At 53.5% G+C, this 18,640-nt stretch overlaps 5 protein-coding genes across 5 annotated transcripts; 1 reads left to right on the forward strand and 4 right to left on the reverse strand.

Moving 5' to 3' along the window:
• Positions 1–1,774: 1,774 nt before the first annotated feature.
• On the reverse strand, positions 1,775–4,773 carry GT037_000530 (domain containing protein; the record flags this gene model as incomplete). The annotated part of the gene is made up of 2 exons (XM_038925577.1): positions 1,775–4,515; positions 4,575–4,773. The coding sequence occupies 2 exons, from the start codon at positions 4,771–4,773 to the stop codon at positions 1,775–1,777; spliced, it is 2,940 nt and encodes a 979-aa protein (XP_038791433.1).
• A 628-nt stretch (positions 4,774–5,401) lies between these two features.
• On the forward strand, positions 5,402–8,106 carry GT037_000531 (phosphoric diester hydrolase; the record flags this gene model as incomplete). Its single annotated transcript, XM_038925578.1, has 6 exons — positions 5,402–5,441; positions 5,498–6,224; positions 6,667–6,820; positions 6,871–6,898; positions 6,946–7,274; positions 7,330–8,106. 6 exons carry the CDS (start codon positions 5,402–5,404, stop codon positions 8,104–8,106), a joined length of 2,055 nt encoding a protein of 684 aa, XP_038791434.1.
• Positions 8,107–8,704: 598 nt separating this feature from the next.
• On the reverse strand, positions 8,705–14,877 carry GT037_000532 (uncharacterized protein; the record flags this gene model as incomplete). Its single annotated transcript, XM_038925579.1, has 2 exons — positions 8,705–11,908; positions 11,959–14,877. 2 exons carry the CDS (start codon positions 14,875–14,877, stop codon positions 8,705–8,707), a joined length of 6,123 nt encoding a protein of 2,040 aa, XP_038791435.1.
• A 946-nt stretch (positions 14,878–15,823) lies between these two features.
• Positions 15,824–17,088, reverse strand: GT037_000533 (glycoside hydrolase family 105 protein; the record flags this gene model as incomplete). Its single annotated transcript, XM_038925580.1, has 2 exons — positions 15,824–15,916; positions 15,970–17,088. 2 exons carry the CDS (start codon positions 17,086–17,088, stop codon positions 15,824–15,826), a joined length of 1,212 nt encoding a protein of 403 aa, XP_038791436.1.
• A 470-nt stretch (positions 17,089–17,558) lies between these two features.
• GT037_000534 (3-beta-hydroxysteroid-delta-isomerase) lies at positions 17,559–18,345 on the reverse strand (the record flags this gene model as incomplete). Its single annotated transcript, XM_038925581.1, has 2 exons — positions 17,559–17,891; positions 17,959–18,345. 2 exons carry the CDS (start codon positions 18,343–18,345, stop codon positions 17,559–17,561), a joined length of 720 nt encoding a protein of 239 aa, XP_038791437.1.
• Positions 18,346–18,640: the final 295 nt, after the last annotated feature.

The raw sequence follows: 18,640 nt of genomic DNA on the forward strand, positions 1-18,640 counted from the left end.
CGGGGCAACAAAAGGGTTTATATGCCATGCTCCTCTCGGTGTGATACCAGGCGCACAGCTCGGGTCAGGAGAACAACGTGGGAGCCCCGCAGCGGACCTTTCACTCTCCCAGGTAACGTCCATCCTCGTTCGACTTTCGGAAAACAGACTGCTGTGCTTCCTGCCTTGGTATAGTCTCCGAAGAGAAATACGCTGATTGGTGGTAGGATGACATGGAGTCTTGCGGCGGAGTGAAGAAATGACAAGCCTGACACGATGGGGCCGCTTAGTGCTTGTCTTCGCGAGTCGAGTCGGGCGCGGTTGGGGGACAATTGATGCCGAGACGACGGGTAACGGGTTGGCAGCAGGGCAAAAGAAGCCGTTTGTTGCGCCACGGAAAGACGATACTGCGATCACCATGATGAGTTGCCGCTCGTGGGTTGGTCGTACCACAGCTAATGCTGATGGGCGACCACCATCTCAGATCGCGTCGAACCTGAGGCGTGACACTCCGCACTCCGCACAACAACTCGCTCCATTTTTCCTCCAGACTCCAGACACCCACACTTCTACCCCCAATCTCGCACCCCAAGGGCACCCCATGAAGAAGAAATTTTCTCATTTGGTGGGCCCTTTTGGACTGTGCAATTCGCGCTCAAATGAGCACGGTGTGAGGTTTCCACTATTGACGTCACGCACCGCGATTGAGAACGGCCTGCGGCCACTCACCTTCCAAGCCGCTGACGTCGACCCGCTTTTCTCAATGCGACCTGCTGACGCTAGCATAGACGAGGTTTGCGCCTCCCGTCGAGTCAAAAGCTTAAGCTGGATGCCGAGTGCCGAGCAAGCCTGTGACCGTTAAGCTTCAACAAGTCGTCTGAGAAGGTGTGGCATGCTAGCCCGTGGTAAGGCGTTCCTCGACCCCTCAGCGGATCCAAGCTTTTGTGTGCTATTAGCACATCACGATGCCGCGGTATCCTCGATCCAAGCGAATTGAGGCTCTAGGTGGGGCGTGACCGTCGCTACGGGGCGATTGGACCGATGCAGTGTATCGTGGTGTGCCCAGCGCTGCATGTGCCGAGGTTCTAGCGTGACATGTTGCATCGAATTACAATGCGGCGCGGCTCCGCCGACACGGAAAGCAAGACCCAACGGCCTTAACGCTTAATCGCGCTGAAGAGTGGGGTTGTCGCGTCCGTTGAAGAGAGGTGGGAGTGAGGAGAAGTTGAACGCGGAGAAGATGATGGGGCAATAGCAGTTCGCGGGGTCGCTACTTTCTCAGCTCGTTGGTCACAACGCGACATCGTCGAACACCCACCAACAGCGCCCCGAAGTCTTTAGTACTCCATTCTTCTCACTGTTGACGCGCAGTACCACACAAGCAAAGCGGATGCATTTCCCGATGCGGCCTTCGTATGCTCGCCAACTAGCCAGTAGCCACCCGCATCGTCCCACACGCACCTGAGTAACCGGTTGTCGGAAGCGCCGTGGATCCGCCGTGCTGGATGCAACGCTCTTCCTGCACTACATGTGACTGCTCGAGGATGTCGGGAAGTGGAGATACCCATGGACTGATACTATGGTCAATACATCGCGAGTCAAGAAATTATCTTCGAGAGGATTTGCTATACCCGGAGACCACAACGTTCGAGAACGTTGTGAATGGAACAGTAGAACAAAAAACAATGGCTTGACATAACTACATGACGCGGACTTCTCTGCCAAGCGAGTATGTACTGTGCGCCAAATAGAGTACAGCGAGGAATAACATGGCACGACCGAGAACGTCCAGAGCTTAGCCCCAAACAAGCTTCTTCAAGGAATACTCAAACTGTTCGAGGTAGCCTGTAGTCTTTCTCGCATCCGTAAGGTTGATGATGTCCTTCTCTTCTACCTCCAATGTTCTGTCTTCGTCCCTTCCTCCTTTCTTCATATCGTTGGCGATTCTCACGATTTCATCGCATACTGACTTCACCACCTCGCCCTCATTCTCTGGAGTGTCGCCAGGAGATGACGGAACACTACTTCTCGGTGGTAACGCCTTGAACGCTAGGAAGCGGCCCGCAGAATCCTGCTTCTGGTCCTTCTTAGCGTCATCCTTGCGCTGCTCGTCGTTGGCGGCCCCTGAATCTAAGGCCCTTGTGTTTCGTCGTACTAGCTCGCCTTGGGTGGCGGCTCGGTACCGTATGATGAGGCCAACATTCTTGTCTGCATCCGTGTGTCGTTGCGCTAATGTAGACGTAATGTAAACGCCGCGCATGAGACCCTGCACATTCTCAAGTGGAATGCGTTCAAACTCGCGTACCTTTTCGGTACCCCAGTCGAGACGGCAGAAGTACAGGGCCTTCTCCGTCAGGAGGAGAACGGCTTCCTCAAACGTGGCAGTCTTGACTTGGTTAACAGCGGTGGGTACGCTCAAGGTCCAGCCGTGTACCAGGTCCTCATCACGATCCTCGATTACAATACCAGCAGAACGTTCGATGGCTTGTTGCCGTACCTTGCGCACATCAATGAAATAATCCGAGCTCTTCATATCTGCTTCAAACTCTGCAAATATGGTATCGGTAGCGCGACCGAGGAGATAGTCAATGACGGCTTGAGCGAAGTAGTCATTTACAATGTTGTTGTAATATCTCGTGAGTGTCAGCCCAAAATCGGTAAGCGCACCGGTGATTTGTCGTTTTCGGGTGCGCGTAAAATCTCCTTTCAGCGCAGCGGTGCCAGCATACTGCCGAGAGATTGCGTCGCCGTTGTCAGCCCAGAGAGTGTTGAACCACGAAGTGCTAGGGTCGTTCTGAAGGTCAATGTTGTAGCTACCCATCGATAACTGGGATTCAAGAGCAGTTCTAGCACACGCAGATTGGACGACGTTGGTGCGGTCCAGACAATCCATACAATTTGTGCGCAAGACACCGGCCTGCTTCCGTTGGACTTGATCATCTGAGATTTCCACCCAGCCAGAAGATGTCATGAAGGGTTCGATGGAGTCCATCAGTTTTGAGACGTTTTCAAAGCGCATGCCACGGCACACGTTGTGGAAGTCGAACCATTCGAAGCCCAGTTGCTTGCCCTTGCCATCGATCCCGCCGTTCTCATTGAGCGCTTTGGCATGCTGTTCGTAAAGTTCGCCAATCTTTGCCTCCGTACCGTGCTTGTCGATAAGCGAGTCACAGTAAATATCACCGTAGCGCGAAGACAGATCGAGGAAATGCTTCTTGAAAGCTTGAGCGTTTGTTTCAAAAGATCCCCAAGTAGAGACTTGAGGCTTGAGGCTGTAGGGTGATTGAGAGAAGAACAGGGGTATTGAACCGCGAATTTGGGTAAAGGAGAAGATCTTGTCTTGCGTCGTGCTGAAGGTTGGTACGGACAGGATCTGTTCCGTTTCTACACTGTTCGCAGTGCATCCTTCGTCGTCTGTTCCTCGTCGCAGATAACGAAGACCAGCCCGCTTGACAGAACGTCGCGAGATGAGTGTCAACAAAAAGTCTTTACCGTCTGCAAGTGAAGCTTCAGGAGCAGGTGCTTCGTTACTGGCTTCTGTAGTGGATTGCGACTCCTCTTTTTGCTTCTCATGCCAGGACTGCAGCTGAATGTCGTCGGGGGTAGCACTCGGATCGACTACAAGGCTGCTCGACTGGCCATCCGCCGTCTTGATAGTAAATGGTCTCTGGCCAACAAAGCCTTGCATTACAGGGAGCACGAAAGAATGTTGACCAGCATCGATGAAGGGCGAGATGATGTGCTGGTTCCAGAAGAACAAAGGATCGAACTGCTTGAATAGCGCCACACTGGAACTGGATTGCTGCTGGCCGATGCCGTGTGAGATGTCATAGTCGTAGGAGAAGAAGAAGTTACCCGATGAAAAGTACATTTTGGTGGTCTGTAGGATCTTGGGTAGGAGGGCTACAGTCGCAGCGTCCTTCTCGCCGCTCAGAGCCTTGGGTATCGCCTCTGGACTGACTGGTTCCGAAATGTCCTTGTCAGATGTTGATATCGCATCTGGCTTCGACTCGGTCTTGGGCTGCTCTTCCTCTTTGGGCATTCCTGAGTCAACATTCTGCGGCACATTCTTCGCGGCCAGGTTCTCCTCGGAGCTCAGCCCTTGCAGACGCCTGTTGTCAGCGCTCCAGCCCTTGCGCGAGAACCACTTGTCAGCGAACCTGCCGTATACACCTTTTCGTTGTATGACATCTTCGGCCACACTTGTCTTGTGGGCCGCCGTCCCTTTTTGCCCGGTGACAGTGTCCTTCACCTCGCTGGGTGCAGATGAGGAATCTTCTACGATTGAGTCGGTTACACTGGGCGCGCCATCTTCGCTCTCGCTATCTGTATCCTCGTCATCGAGCCCTGGTGCGCGGTTGCGACGCTTCAAGTGGTCCCGCGTGGCTACAATGGCCTTGTCGGCGTCGGCTTGTGAGGAGAGCGGGATGAGGGCGACATTGGTGATCCTGTAGATGGGCTTGCCGCGTATGAGGGCTACTTGTTCACGGTCGGATATCGATATCAGAAAGTAGGAAGTAGCGACTTTGAGCAGTCCTGGTGGCGTGGTCAGCTATGCACTGCACGTCGCAATGCGCAGGTGAGCGCGCGCATACCGATGATGCCTTGCGCCTCCACAGACACAGGCGCAGTGTCTTCTTCGCGCCTGTCCTTCAACAGGGGACCGACGTTGCCCTTGTAGTCGACCTTGATGGCCTGCTGCGTCGCCGGCGGATGGTTGCGGGGCGGAGACGGCTGGAGGACGAGCCCGTCGACGGCAGCGAAGATGAGCAGCTTGCGGACCAGGGATGGCATCTTATCAGCGGCGCTATGCGCTTCAAGGATTGACTGACTACAGAAAGAACATCGACTTTCTTCTTAGTAGGCGCATAGAGACGCTTGGTGGGCTGGACCGGCATGACGTCGTGTCGCGCCGCGCTAATGTCAAGGTTTCTTACCCCACGCGTCTTCATCCACCCACGATCGCTACTGCTGCCATTACCACCTCTGTCCAAGCCCTGTCGCCGTCATGAGTCCACATCTACCATGTTATCATTCGAATCGTCGTAACAAAGCAATCTTGAACGTCTAACAGCGACATTAGGTCTTGGCAGGGCGTTCCGAATGACTTCATGACCAACGAGTCGGATTTAGTCAGTTAAACCCGAATATACCTGCAAACTCCCTGGCGATGAACGGCGTTACTCCTCGTACAATTCCCCATTTGCTAATCACCACATCCTCAACTATACTCAATCCATCCACAACTTTACCCGCTGGACGCCTGAGGAATTTATTCATCCGGTGTTGCGTTGTTGGCAGGATATATATTTGCCACTGTTCGACGTCAACTTGAGCATCACCAGAATCCATTTGTTCCACTTCAATTCATATCAAACATCTCGATACCCATCCTAAAACGCTTCATAAGCTCCAGTAAAACATGGCACCTTACTCGGAGAAAGAGGTCGTGCTCATTACAGGTAACAGGCTCTCCAAAAAATATACACTAAGCTCCTCATCTCAATTACTTGTGTAGGCGCAACGAATGGCATTGGCCTGGACACGGCGATTTATATTGCGTCCGCCTCCCCAAACTATCATGTCATCATCGGTGCACGCAACCTTTCGAAGGGTGGGACCGTTTTGAAAGAACTGCAAGCCAAACCGGACATCCAAGGCACCCTCTCTCTGGTACAACTTGACGCCAACGACGACACTTCCATTGAAGCGGCAGCCAAGAAAGTCGAGCAGAATTTCGGACATCTTGACGTCCTTATCAACAATGCTGGTGTTTGCCCAGAAAGAGATGGAACATGGCCCAACCGAGAGCTGATGCGCACGATCTTCGAGACCAACGTGTTTGGCGCAACACTTATTACCCAGGCTTTCATTCCCCTAATGAAGCATTCATCCAATCCACGCATCATTAACGTAAGCTCCAGCCTCGGCAGCATTGGCGCAATCTCAGACCACAGCGGCTCTTACTCTGGTGTGAAATATCCTGGATATCGCATGAGCAAAGCTGCACTGAATATGTTGACAGCATACCAGTACTATCAGCTCAAGCCGGACGGCTTCAAAGTCTGGACCTACTGTCCTGGCTTTGTAGTAACGGATCTGGGTGGCGACAGAGAACAGAGAGTAGAGAACGGCGTCGAAAGCTCAGAGACAAGCGCAAAGGGGCTATTGGAAATCGTGCAGGGTGAAAGAGATGCTGAAGTGGGTGGCTTCATTGCCAAATATGGACAAAAGCATCATTGGTAGTGGCAGCCAGTATATCCCGGTACGACCAATTGTAGAGTTCAATTCGGAACACAGATTTTAGTGCCCATTGATTCTGTTATTCGACTACTCTGCACTGTTCCTCTTCGGGTGCTGTTGACAATCCAAGACATGTGGTAGCTCCTTTCTTTACAGGGTGTTACCCCGCTTTTTTCCTAACAGCTCCATCGCCATCATCGCTTCCGCCATCAAACTACCGCTTATTCGTTCTAAAATCACCCTCCATCGAAACGGTGCACAAACATGAAAGCGTTGCGTATCCGGCACTACCATTCGGTGATTTCTGCACCTTCTAAATTGAGAACTTTCGAAGCGTGTACACTCATCCCACGTGGCACGATTAACCAATTGTGAGCTATTGTGAGCGCACGCGACGGGCTAGCGTGAATCGGATGCATGGCGGGAAAGACTTCAACGTCTGAGCTCTAGTGCAAGGCATCGCATGCTGAACAGCATGGGTAGGATGGCGTATAAATGCCGAGCCTTGCTACTCGCAGCCTTTATGTGTATTTTGAGTGTCTTCATCTTGTATACGGATTTTGCTTACAAAGGAACGAGCAATATGATGGGCCCTTTGGTATGCATCAAGGACGAAGATACGAAACGAGCAACTGCTGACAAGAACAGACTTCCGCGAGCATCATGCTCTTCGCTCGTATGTTTACTACTTACTAGAAGCTTCTCAAAGCTGATTACATTCAGAAAGCGCATTGGCTTCAAAGTCCGATATTCGCTTCAACCACATCCAGGTTATCGGAACACACAACTCCTACCATCGTGAGGTCTCACTTGCCGAGCGACCTGTGTTCGAGAAGTATGTTCCGTCCCCAGAAGACTACTACTATTCCCACGCGGAGCTCGACAATCAATTGGAGTACCAATCCGTACGCTCTTTCGAACTCGACCTGCACTCGGATGAGAAGGGCGGTCTATACTATCCTCCCGTAATATGGACTCTTTCAAACTTGACCAACACAAGCACACCTTACGACGGGAATGTGTTGAAGAGGCCGGGCATCAAGGCAAGTTGTGTCCGTACGAAATGCATGTGAGACGTACACTGACTTGGTATTTTTGAATCTGCAGGTTTTCCACGTCACAGATTTTGACCCTGACTCTGTCTGCCACACCTTCATTGACTGCCTTAAGCAGTTGAAGAGCTGGTCGGATGCGAATCCCAGACACGTACCCATTACTATCGACTTAGAGCTAAAGACAGATGCGCCAGCATGTCAGCTAGGCGGTGTCTGCCCTGGTGAAGCGACAAACTGGACGCTTCCACGCCTCTTGAACGTCGACGCGGAAATTCTCTCTGTTTTCCCCAAGGAACAGCTCATCCGCCCCGACGATGTGCGTAAGAATGGCCTCACCCTCGAACAGTCTGTCTTGCAGCATGGGTGGCCAAAGCTAAAGGACGTGCGCGGTCGGCTGATGTTCTTCTTCGACAACGATCCGAAGCCAACTGATCCCAATTCGCCTCGTGAGCTCTACCTTGCTGGTGCACCATCACTTCAGAACCGTACCGTCTTCACCAACGCACTCGAAGGCTCACCCGATGCTGCATTCATCAAGCACAACGAACCGCGCGGCAATGACACCGCTGAGATTCAGCGTCTTGTGAAGAAGGGATACCTGATCCGAACTCGTGCTGACGTGCCTCTCGATACTATCCTGAACCGCACTACGGAGATGCGGGAAAGTGCTTTCGAGAGCGGTGCGCAGATCGTCAGCACCGATTTCCCAGCGTGGGGCATGAGCAGTCGATGGGGCTGGGACTATGTGGCCAGACTTCCTGGAAGATTAGCTGCAAGGTGTAACCCTGTGACTGCACCAGAAGGATGCAAGGATAAAGATCTTGAGTAGATGAAGCGAGTGAGGTGATACATGTTGAACTAGGACCTGCCACATTCTCTTCTCGTTGGTCTCCGCCGCGTGCTGCTAGGCTGAAGAAGAGGGCATTAGAATTTGTCATGGTATAGCCGCCGTAGTCATCAACCTCATCTATCTACTTCACAGTCAAGAAAACACAAAGCCTCGACAACACATCTGTCCATTAATCTATACACCCCATTCCGCCCAACGCGGCCTTGATCCTATATACCTCCCACACTCAGAAAAACCAAAGGATTTCAAACATACACACCTGGTATCAAACGCAAAAGACACGTGTATATTCCCCAAAGACAAGAAAACACTCCATCCATATGCATAAGAAAACCAGTATGGACAAGGAAAGTAACGAACATGAAGCAGTATTACAAAGCGAAAGTTGTATAGGGAAGTTGGTATCACAGAAAGCCCTCTTGAAGTACCACCCGTTGTAAATCGTGAAAAAGAACGCCACGCTTGCTCGCAGTACAGAAGCACAAAATCGATAGCAGTGACGAGATAACGGATGCGTGTTGTGTGTTGCTGCATTCTGTTGGTGCAGTCCTCCCTCTCTCCCTCTCATGTTTGTGGCTTAGTACCTCAGCTTACCAAGAAGACTGAAGCAGTATGCGCACTCCCTCTCACTCTTCATTTGTATCATGAAAACTCTTGCTCTTGCACCCAAGACACCACCAGTCTTGCCTACACCACCCACCTCACCGTCTTCATTCATATGGTCTTCCCATACGCTAACAGCGATACCACTTCGTGCGACACGCTCAAAGCATGTCTCGGACAAGGTGACGTCAAGCAGTGTCTCGCCATGTTTCTTGCCAGTGAGCAAAATGCGTCGCTCCTGTGTGTGGTCTCTTGTGCCAGGTGCGCGCTGTCGTGGGTTAATGGGTGACGATGGCTCGCTTGGGTTAGGTGAGGGCAGCATGATTGTTAGCCGTGCGCTGCCCATGTCGCGCCATTTCTTAAGTGATTCTCGCTCGTAAAGCCTGCACTTGGTGTTTGTAATGCCAGCTGGTGCACCAGGCGCTCGCATTCCATCGCCTGTAGGTGTAGTTGCGCCCGAGCCAGGTCGAGAATTGGAGCCGTTATCGAACGAGGAACCTGTACTACGCGATCCGAGCGTCGAGTTGCGGATGCTGAAGACACCGCTCTTGCCGAACGAAAAGCGACCCAATGCCGAGCGGAGGGCAGAATTCATAGTGCCAACGGACGATTCAGTGGCTGCAGAGATGGAAGCAGCGCGTGTGCTTGACTTGCGGTAGCTGCTTCTCCTTCCTAACGTGCCACCCAGCCAACCAGAAGACTCAGCGCTTGTCCTAGCTGCGTTCTGGCGGTCCATTGCCTCGGCCCAGCTCGATTGTCCGTAAGGGCCGCGGGCGTTCTGAAGAGCTATGTAGGTCGGGTTGTTGATGCGGGATTGGTTGATCATGGCATATAGTTGCGAGCACTCAGCTGCGTTGCGACTTCTCAACATGATGTTGTTGCCAGCTTTAATGCGCGACTCTGCGGTAGGTGGGGAGCGAATGGAGATATCAATGGCCGTCGATTTGCGCAACGGCACCAGAGGGGTAAGCTCAACCGCAATTAGGGGAGCACCTCCCTCGGGAGTGATGATCTCGTCGCCGTCGGCCAGGAAAGGCTTAGAATGGTTGATCGAGATCTCGTAGACCTCGATCTTGCCTGGCGTAATGACGATGCTACATTCGTCTGGATGCAAACTATCCCATCGGCCATTATCAGACCAGGCGAAGATAGATGCGATGGTCTTTGAAGCCTTGCCGGAACCTTGCGGAACAGCTCTGTATGGCGTGTTCGACGCGGATTGCGATGGGGTGATAGTGCCATTGGGAAGAGTGTAAATTGATGCGGGAGGTGAGACTTTGGGGAACTTTTTAGTCTCATCTTCAACCTTCTCGGTTTTCTCTACCTTCTCCGCGGGGGCAGGACGGCTAGTTTCTCTGCCAGTGGTGTATGTACGCCCAGGGTATCCGCGTGGCCCAAGGTATCCGATTGGCATGAGCGGCATGGGAACGTCGTCATCCAGTTCATCTTCTGACGACTCCGAGGTCAGGCTTTCTTCGTCTTCCTCGCCCACCTCATCCTCAGAGGGAGATTCTTCCTCACTTTCGCTTGACTCCTCTGTGCAGGTAGAAGGCTCATACTCATGCTTCAAAGGTGATGATGATCGCCTCTTGTTCTTGAAGCCAGGCAGTGTTGGGGTGAATACTGGCGTTTTGGTTCCCTTTAGGGTTACAGGGGTTGCGGGACTAGAAGATCGGTGTGGTGGTGTTGGCGGTGGCTCCTCGACCTCTGTTTTGGGCTCTACAATATCTTCGACAATTATATCGTGGCTCTTTCCATGCATCTTCGATGGTGCAGAGGCTGAAGACTCCCGAACACTGTCTTCTTCATCTCCTGCATCTTGTGTTGGTGTTGATGGACGGCTTGACTTCCTTTGTCTTGGGATGCTCGGTAATTCCAGCGAGGGAACGGAGGACACTCGTCTATGTGCTTGTGGACGCTGTGGAGAGGGAGGCGAGCCAGGTGGTGAGATCTCTGAGTCTTTGACAGTGCTCTTGTCTTCTTCAGAACTGTAAGATTCGTCGGACTCGTCGGAATCATCTACTTGAGAGGATGGCATCCAGACACTGTAGCTCTTTTGGGGACGCTTCTTAGTAGACTTCCGACGTGGTTTAGTCTCTTGGACCGGCGATTTAGTCTTCTCTGGATCTGCCGGATCTTCGAGCGTGATCTGGCGAGACGGCCGTGCTGAGTGTGGGGAAAGAGTGGGGTTCTTAGATAATCTCTTCGCCCTTGTTCGTTTCAAGCTCGAAGGTGACCCGGTGCCTTCCGCTCGTACTGCCTCATCAAGACCGCGAGGCGTCCTGTCAGGATCGTTGAGGAGCTGATAGGCGGTCTGCATAGCATCTATGGGCGTATGGGGCTCTGAATCATATGCGTTGATATGAGAGCCATCACCACTGGGTGGAGTGATAGGCGATATGGTACGAGACTGGTTACGCCTATCGGGAGTGTCGTAGTGCCATACTTTTGATACTTCAGTATGTTGCTCGCCAATAGGGATGTCAATCTCATGTGGGCTTGGTGTCCTGCTCTTCTGTGGAAGTGTAGATTGGGTTGCGGCTGAGAGGAGGGAAGACGATCCGTGGCTGCTGGCAGGCCTTTGCGCATTGTTGGATGTAGCCTGATTTTTCCTTACTTCTTCGATTGGAGGTGGGATGGGATTGAGACCGAGCATTTGCACCCACTCGAAACCAGCCTGTTCATCCTCGGATATCAAGGACATGACTTCACTCCATTCTGATCCGTCATTTTGTTTCCCACGAATCATGACGATTATTTCGCCTTGCAGATCGCCATTTCGTGCGGAGGCGTTACTGAGCTGGACAGGTGGTAGGAGTAACCAACGTCCTGTCGGGTCCACTTCGCAGAACAGTATGTCACCTCCGACTCCTGTGCCTGGTGCATTATCACGGAGCAGGAGCTCAACGCGACAACTCATTTCCTGACCACTCGAGTGGAACAGGTGGAGATCGAAATGATCTCTGGCTCGCACGCAACGCGTGGAATCAACCCGGACGCCCGCAAGGGGGGCGAGGCTTCGGGGATCACGGGCGCGAGTGGGATCAACGCTAGCCGCAGCCTCGTCTTCGAGGCGGGCTTGTTCGTCATTCGAACGCTTGCGTGCTGCCGTAACTAGATCCTGGAAGATCTTTGAGATTTGCTCTACTCGGTCGGAGGGTTTCAAGTGGTTGATACCCTTGGTTGATGTTAGCATTGCATTAACATGGACAGGTTACCTCTACATACCTTCAAACTCTTGGAGAGATACTTTAGTCGCACTAGCGGGCGCTTGAGCATATAGGCGACGTCGACACGCTCGCCGTCGCTGTTGATCACGTATCCTTCAGCGTTTCGCGGCATGCCTTCGTCCCATGGCGCGCCGTCTTCTGGTCCATTGACGACCTTCGCGGGCTTGAAAGGATCGTCATCTGCTGGTGCAAGACTGATTACAACGTCTTGGAAGCCAAGGCGCCACGCGGAGATATAGTCGGAGTACACCCGCTGCGCGCTCTGAGCCCAGGAGACAAGCGCATCGGAGTCTTCCTTGGGAACGCGCTTGTGCAAGTTCTTGAGTCGCTCTAGACAGACACCCATGTCAACGATTGGCTTGGTTACCTCACTTGGATCTGACTTGGAAGAGCGAGAGAACAGGCCAGCTGCGATGGCGGATTCGGACTTGGAAAGGACGCAGCTGAGAAGGACAGGAATAACACCATCGACTAAGGTGCGGAGCTCCCGCATATATTTCTCTTCATCAGCAGTAAGCTCCTTCATTATGTCGTCTATAGTGGCAGTGGCCAGGCGACTCCTGTTGGTACGAATACTCCGGGCAGAGACGATGCTCTTGGACTTTGAGCTTGCCTTGGGCATGGAAAGTACGGATATGAGATCCGCATGGCTGGCAAGCTTCCTGCGGCGGGTACTCTGGCGGCTAATAATAGTCGAGGTTTCCGGGTTCAAGTACGAGCCTACTTCTGATGCAGGTGCTCCGGGAACGGTGCTTGCTTCCTCAGAGATGGTTGTAATGGTATCAGAAGCTGGCGCTTGCGATGAGTGCGCTGACCGTGACGAAGCGATAGTTGAAAGGCGCTTGCCAGTCGAAGGGAACATACGTGGACCTAGAATTTGTCGTGGTCGCAAAGGCATAGGCATGGCATCAGGCACAGGCATATCGACAGATGAAGAAGGCGCGGAGGAAGCAGCGTCCAGATCAGTAACGTCATCCTTGGGTATATCATCGATCGAGGTAGATTCACGGAGAGGAGAGGACATGGATCGTCCCTTGGTGGGAGAATACTGGCCGCGCTTTGCGCCACGGCGCTTGAGTGAGGGCGTTGGGGTGACGGATACTTCACTCTCCTGGTCCTGGGCTGTCGTCTCGGTCGTGGCATCTGAAACGACAGTAGACGGAGCCTCATCAAGATTTTGGGTGTTGATGGTCATCTCGCGGCTCGAACGTCTTCTACGCCTTCTGCTACCACCGCCACCACTACCACTACTGCGACGGCGGAGCTTCTCGACAGGTTCGTCCCGTGTCGTCTCAGTGGACGCACTGACTTCTGATTGCTCAGCCTTATAAGGCAGGTCGAGAGATGAGACTGATTCTTTTGACTGGCGCCTTCGTGGTGACTTCTTGGTAGGCTCATCTTGTGTTGTCTTGGTAGAGGTAGTAACCTCTGACCCTTCGACCGTAGCGGGCAGATCGAGAGACGATACAGACTCCTTGGACTTGCGTCTGCGGCGCGAGCGCGTCTTCTTGACGGGAATCTCGGATGTTACGTCGGTGGATAGTGTGACTTCGGATCTGCTGGCCTTGGAGGCGGATTCTGGACTTGATATAGATTCCTTGGACTTGCGTCTGCGTCGGGGCTTGGGTTCTGCCAAGGGGTCGGGCGTGCTGCTGAGCCAGGCTTCTAAGCGGCTTCCCGGTGGTTTCGTGGAAGTGGTCGTCTCTTGGGCTGCTGGAATGATCAATGGTGTAGCAGCTTCCTCTTGGGTCCTGGGGTAGGACCTGCGACTCTTCTTCCGTGAGGGTTTTGGCGCCGGCTTGGTGCTCTCGTCTTCTGTGCGAGCACCGTTGCTTCTCGGACGGCGCCGGCGCCGTCTCTCTCGCAATTCATCGTCTCGTGGCGAAGTGATTCGGCTCTCGCTAATAGACGGGGCTGAGCTCTCTGCGTACTCGACTGTGACGACATTGCGGGGGTCGTCACTCTGTACTGAGCCGGATCTTCGTCCTGTTCCTCGTGTCCATGGTGTGAAGGGCATGAGATCCTCTGCCGACATGGATGCGCGTGGCGATGTCCGCGCGCGTCGTCTGCTACGCCTGATTCTCACAAGCTCCGATTTGTCCTTGTCGGGCTGAGGCGAGGTAGAACCTGACGGGGCTTCGTCACTCTTCGCACTCTTGGCACCCTTGCCGCTTCCTGCCCCGCTACTCGTCGGGCGAGGATCGTTCTCTGAGCTCGAGGGTTTGGACGGTCGGCGGGGCTTGGGCGGGGCTTTGACCTGTCCTGTGCTCTTGCCTATGTACTCGGCAAAGGGCAGCAGAGGGTTTGATTGAGGCGTGACGGGAGCCAAAGGCTTGAGCTCAGGGCTTGGGGGCTTCTTGGGGATGATGCGTGAGGGGCGCACCCAGGCGTTTGGGATTGTCTTGGGCAGGGGGCGACCAGCGGCATCCTTTGGTGGTGATTGTTTGGCGCGCCAGTGCGAATCACTGATGACGCGCTTCTTGGGCGCTGTTGCCGTGAGCAGGTCCTCGTCGAGTTCATTGTGGGGAACGGGCGTCTTCTTTGCGCTGCCCGGGCGCTCTGGACTGGCGCCGACCGACTCGCCTCGCTCGTGCACGGGTTTCCAGTTGGGTTTGTCGTCGTGGGGCTTCGTCTTTGGCGTCGTCAGCGGCTTGGGCGAGGCTGCAGGCTTGGTCGAAGTCTCGGGAGCGGATGCGCCGGCGTCGTCTTTGCTCGCGGCGTCGGGGTCGACGTCCTGCTGCCAGCGCTTTATCTTGTCGCGCACGTTGGCGGGCTTGTTGATGCCAATGGCCTTGGCAAAGTCCTTGCCGTCCATGGCTGCTTGTTTGTCCGTCGCGCCCATCTTCTTGCCCGGCGTGCCATTTCTCTTCTGTCCAGCCGTATTGTCAGGGTCACTGGGCCAGGGGGAAGCGGGCATCGAGTCCCAGTGTCATTGGAGCTGCGGGCAGGCGTCGCGGGGGACGGAGTGGTTGTCGGAGCGCGGATCCGGGCGTGTTTGTGTTCTGGTGTTTTGGTGTTTTGGTGTTTTGGTGTTCTGTGTCGTCGAGGCTGACGGGCCGTTTCCAGAGCTACGCCGGAGCTGCCTCTGCGTGCGTAGAGGCGCAACAATGCAGACAGCGAGTGTATAGGTGAGTGATGGTGGTGATGACGGTGGTGAAAGCTGTCACCCCATCAGAGGGGATGGTTGAGCGTAGCGCAGACTTGAGCGAACTGCTAGAGGGACGGTGTCATGTTTGATGACCCAATAATGGATGCGGGCCGCCAGTAAAACCGGGCTGGCCAAGTGTGCAGCACGTCCCAGTCGGCGGCGACAAGCAATGCGATAAGCCGATGGTGCTTGTGCCATCAGCATAAACTTCCTATGCAGCCTCTTGGTCTAGACGACGTCGAGTCCGGGCCTCTCCAGCCTCTTGTTTACATGCCGGCTGAGACATTGCTATCTCGCACCCCAGTGAGGTTGGGCTATCCCTCGGGAACATCCATCAAGGCCATGCTCGCCTAAGCAGCTGTGCACACCACGTCGACGCACGATTCCATCATCGAACCCATGCTGCACATCCGCTGCCATTACAACTACATCCAAGATACCTGCGAACTTCGCCATGGTCACTGCCTTGCGGACCAACCCCGCCATTTTCTTAGTCAAAGACACCCCTGGCAATACAACGCTGCAAGAACAACAACAGGTTTTGTGGATTTATGCCACGCATGCCTTCGCCGTGTACCAAGGCCTGGTCAAATTACCCATGATACTGATCCCGGAGGTTTTTGCGTGGGGTCAATCACCATGTTTATTTTAATCTTCTGTCCTACAATTGCTTTTGTGCCCGCCAGGACCGCCAAAATCACATGTCCTCACCACGCTAAATGCTCAATCTCTCAACTTCCAAGCTCGCGCGCACAAAGGCCGCTGATACCAACACGCTGTTGTAGACAATCGGCTGCCCCACATAGTACTATGACACCTCATTAGCATCCACTTGGACTCCTGCGGCTTGCCATCACTTACCTCGTAGCTAGCCGTCGAGTTCAAGCTACACACCCCAACCGTGCCATTCCAACCCAACGTCCCGTTCCCGTTATGCACGACAAAGCTATCGACCATGTAGGCGTACGCCCTCTTTGCAACTTCCACAGTGCCATTCGACATCGCATGCGTGGGCAACAATCCCATCCTCACGCCCTTGAGCAAAGCGTACACGAACATGCTACTCGCACTACTCTCCAGATAATTCCCCTCTTGATCAGGCTTGTCCATCACCTGCCACCAAGCCCCTGTCTTCGCGTCCGCTGCCTCAACAACGGCAGGCATGAGTTGCTGGAAACGTGTTTCGATGTATCGCCGTGTATGAGTGGCGGCAAGAGGCAGCAATTCAAGCGTGTCGACGAGCGCCATACAATACCATCCTAGACTGCGTCCCCATACATGTGGGCTTGCGCCCGTGACGTTGTTGGCCCACACTGCCGTGCGAGAAGCGTCGTAGCCGTGCACAAGAAGACCAGTCTTTTCAAAGTAACAGTGTTGCCATAGCAAGTCGAGTTGGAGGACCATATCCTCTAGTGCAGTCTCTGTTGTGGAGCTGTTGCCAAGATCATTGGTATATGCCGCAAGGAACGGAGTAAGGCTGAACATGCCATCCAGGTAACTCCAGTACGGATAGACGTAATACCACAGTCCTCCTTGGTTATTTCTAGGCTGCAAGTCCACACTTTGCCTTAGTGCTTCGACTGCTATTCTGTACTTCTCTTCTCCGCTTTCCTGCCATAGTTGTAGTAAACTGTTCCCGCTACTTAGACGATCCAAGGGATATGTAGTATCGCGTGTGGCATTAGAGACGACAGGAACTACGGAATCGACACTTTTGGTGATATAAGCATCGAGCGTCGGTGCTAGTGAGGCGTTTGGATAGGTGGAGAGGATTTGATGGAACGTCTTCTGAACGAACCGGGCTTGCAGAAGCGCAGAAGAGTCTGTTTGGCTGGCCAGGATACCCTGGTTCCGAGAAATGACCGATTGAGCCATCTGAAGGGAGAGAGGATGAGAAGCATGGCTGCCGGTCTTGGGTAGGGCTGCGGCTGAAGAGGCGAGGAGGCACAAGTGTGCGAAGAAAGCGTTTGATGGATGCATGGCTGTGAATATCAAGGTTTACCGCCCGAAACTAGCATGCCCAATAGGTCGGAGACCTTGTCGAGAGCTTATGTATACGGCTTGTTTGTGATGTGCGGCAAGGGTCGTGCTTACGACGCGCGAAAAGCCGATATTAGGGTAAAAACTAAGTCGAGTGATCGGCACTTTCGGGGTTACACGCGCAGAGTCAGATAGCAGAACGGTAGTTCTCCTTTTGTGGATCTAGTTGCCATATTCTTCTATTAGCATTATCCAAGCCTATCGATCAAGCGCCTTCGAACCAAGATGCGCGTTCAAATCTAGGGTATCAAAATAGCGTCCCTGTATCGTGTCCAGAATACTTTTGCAGTCCATCCCAACATTCAATCCATAGTAATAACAACTTCCATCCCAGCACGCCTCCACTCCGACGGTGGTAATTTTCTGTCCGCGGAAGCCGTGTCGACAAGCCTGATACACGGAGCATTCTGCTAGTTGCGCTTCTTGCCCATCTTCTCAACAAGCCTTGCCGCATCGTTGACAGCCGCAAAAGCGCTCCATGTAGCCATGACGCTCTGGTACATGAGGTATCCAGGGATAACGATCCAGAAAGCGTTCATCAAGACAAAGTAGCCCCAGTAGTAGAACTGTTCAGGACGCGAGTATGAGAGGTTGAGGATGTAGTGGTCGAAAAGCGATGTAGCATAGTACAGAACGTCGCCGTAGAACTGACCAAGCGAGACGATGAGCTGAGCCGAGTAGCGGAGGGGGTGGTCAATTGAGATGAGATAGGCGCAGAGGAAGGAACCTGGGCCCCAGAAAACCTGTGAGGTTGTGCGTTAGTCACTGCAGTCGGGCTCTGGGGCCATGGGAGGAGCGGTGTGTACGTACAGCGGTGACAGTCTCCATGCACAGAACGAAAGCGTCCTGGGTCAAGTAACGCGAGTCACTCAGCGCATACTCCTTCCACAGCTGTCCAAAAAGATCGTTCAATCCGCCCATGTTCCTGAAGTTGTAGGCAAAGTAGCCCTCGAAGAACGAGTGGATGCAGCCGCATAGCACAAACCACATGATGGTGGAAAGGTCGCCGGTGCTGGCATTGGGGCGCAGGCGCTTAACCATGACATACGTGACGCTGAAGATGGCGACACATCCAGCAGCGAACATGAGCAGCAGGTCCAGCGTGCCCCATTTGTTGGCCAGGTAGCCCACAATCTCCTTCTCAATGGGGTAGTAAGGGTGCTGCCCCGGAGGCAGTGAGAAGTTACCGGCGGCCATGGCGAAAGATGCGAGTATGCAATTAGACAACAAGGTAACAAAGCGATGTAAGAGTGAAGAAGAGAGAGGAGTACAGAAGCAACGTGTATCAATGGGTGGGCTACTAGCAATGGGGGCACGGCGTGCGTCGCGGTGCCAGCCAGGGCCAAGCGGGAAAATATTCCGGGGCAGCTGGCAGGAGACGCTTGTGGCGCGCCCTCAATTGACGGCAACAGGGATTACAGACGCGATCGCGACTCCCCGTCATGTCAGATGTCAGCAGACTAAAATCCATGTGAAGCACGTAAACATGTGA

The sequence above is a fragment of the Alternaria burnsii genome, assembly GCF_013036055.1.
Source record: "Alternaria burnsii strain CBS107.38 chromosome Unknown 705, whole genome shotgun sequence".
NCBI lineage: Eukaryota > Fungi > Ascomycota > Dothideomycetes > Pleosporales > Pleosporaceae > Alternaria > Alternaria burnsii.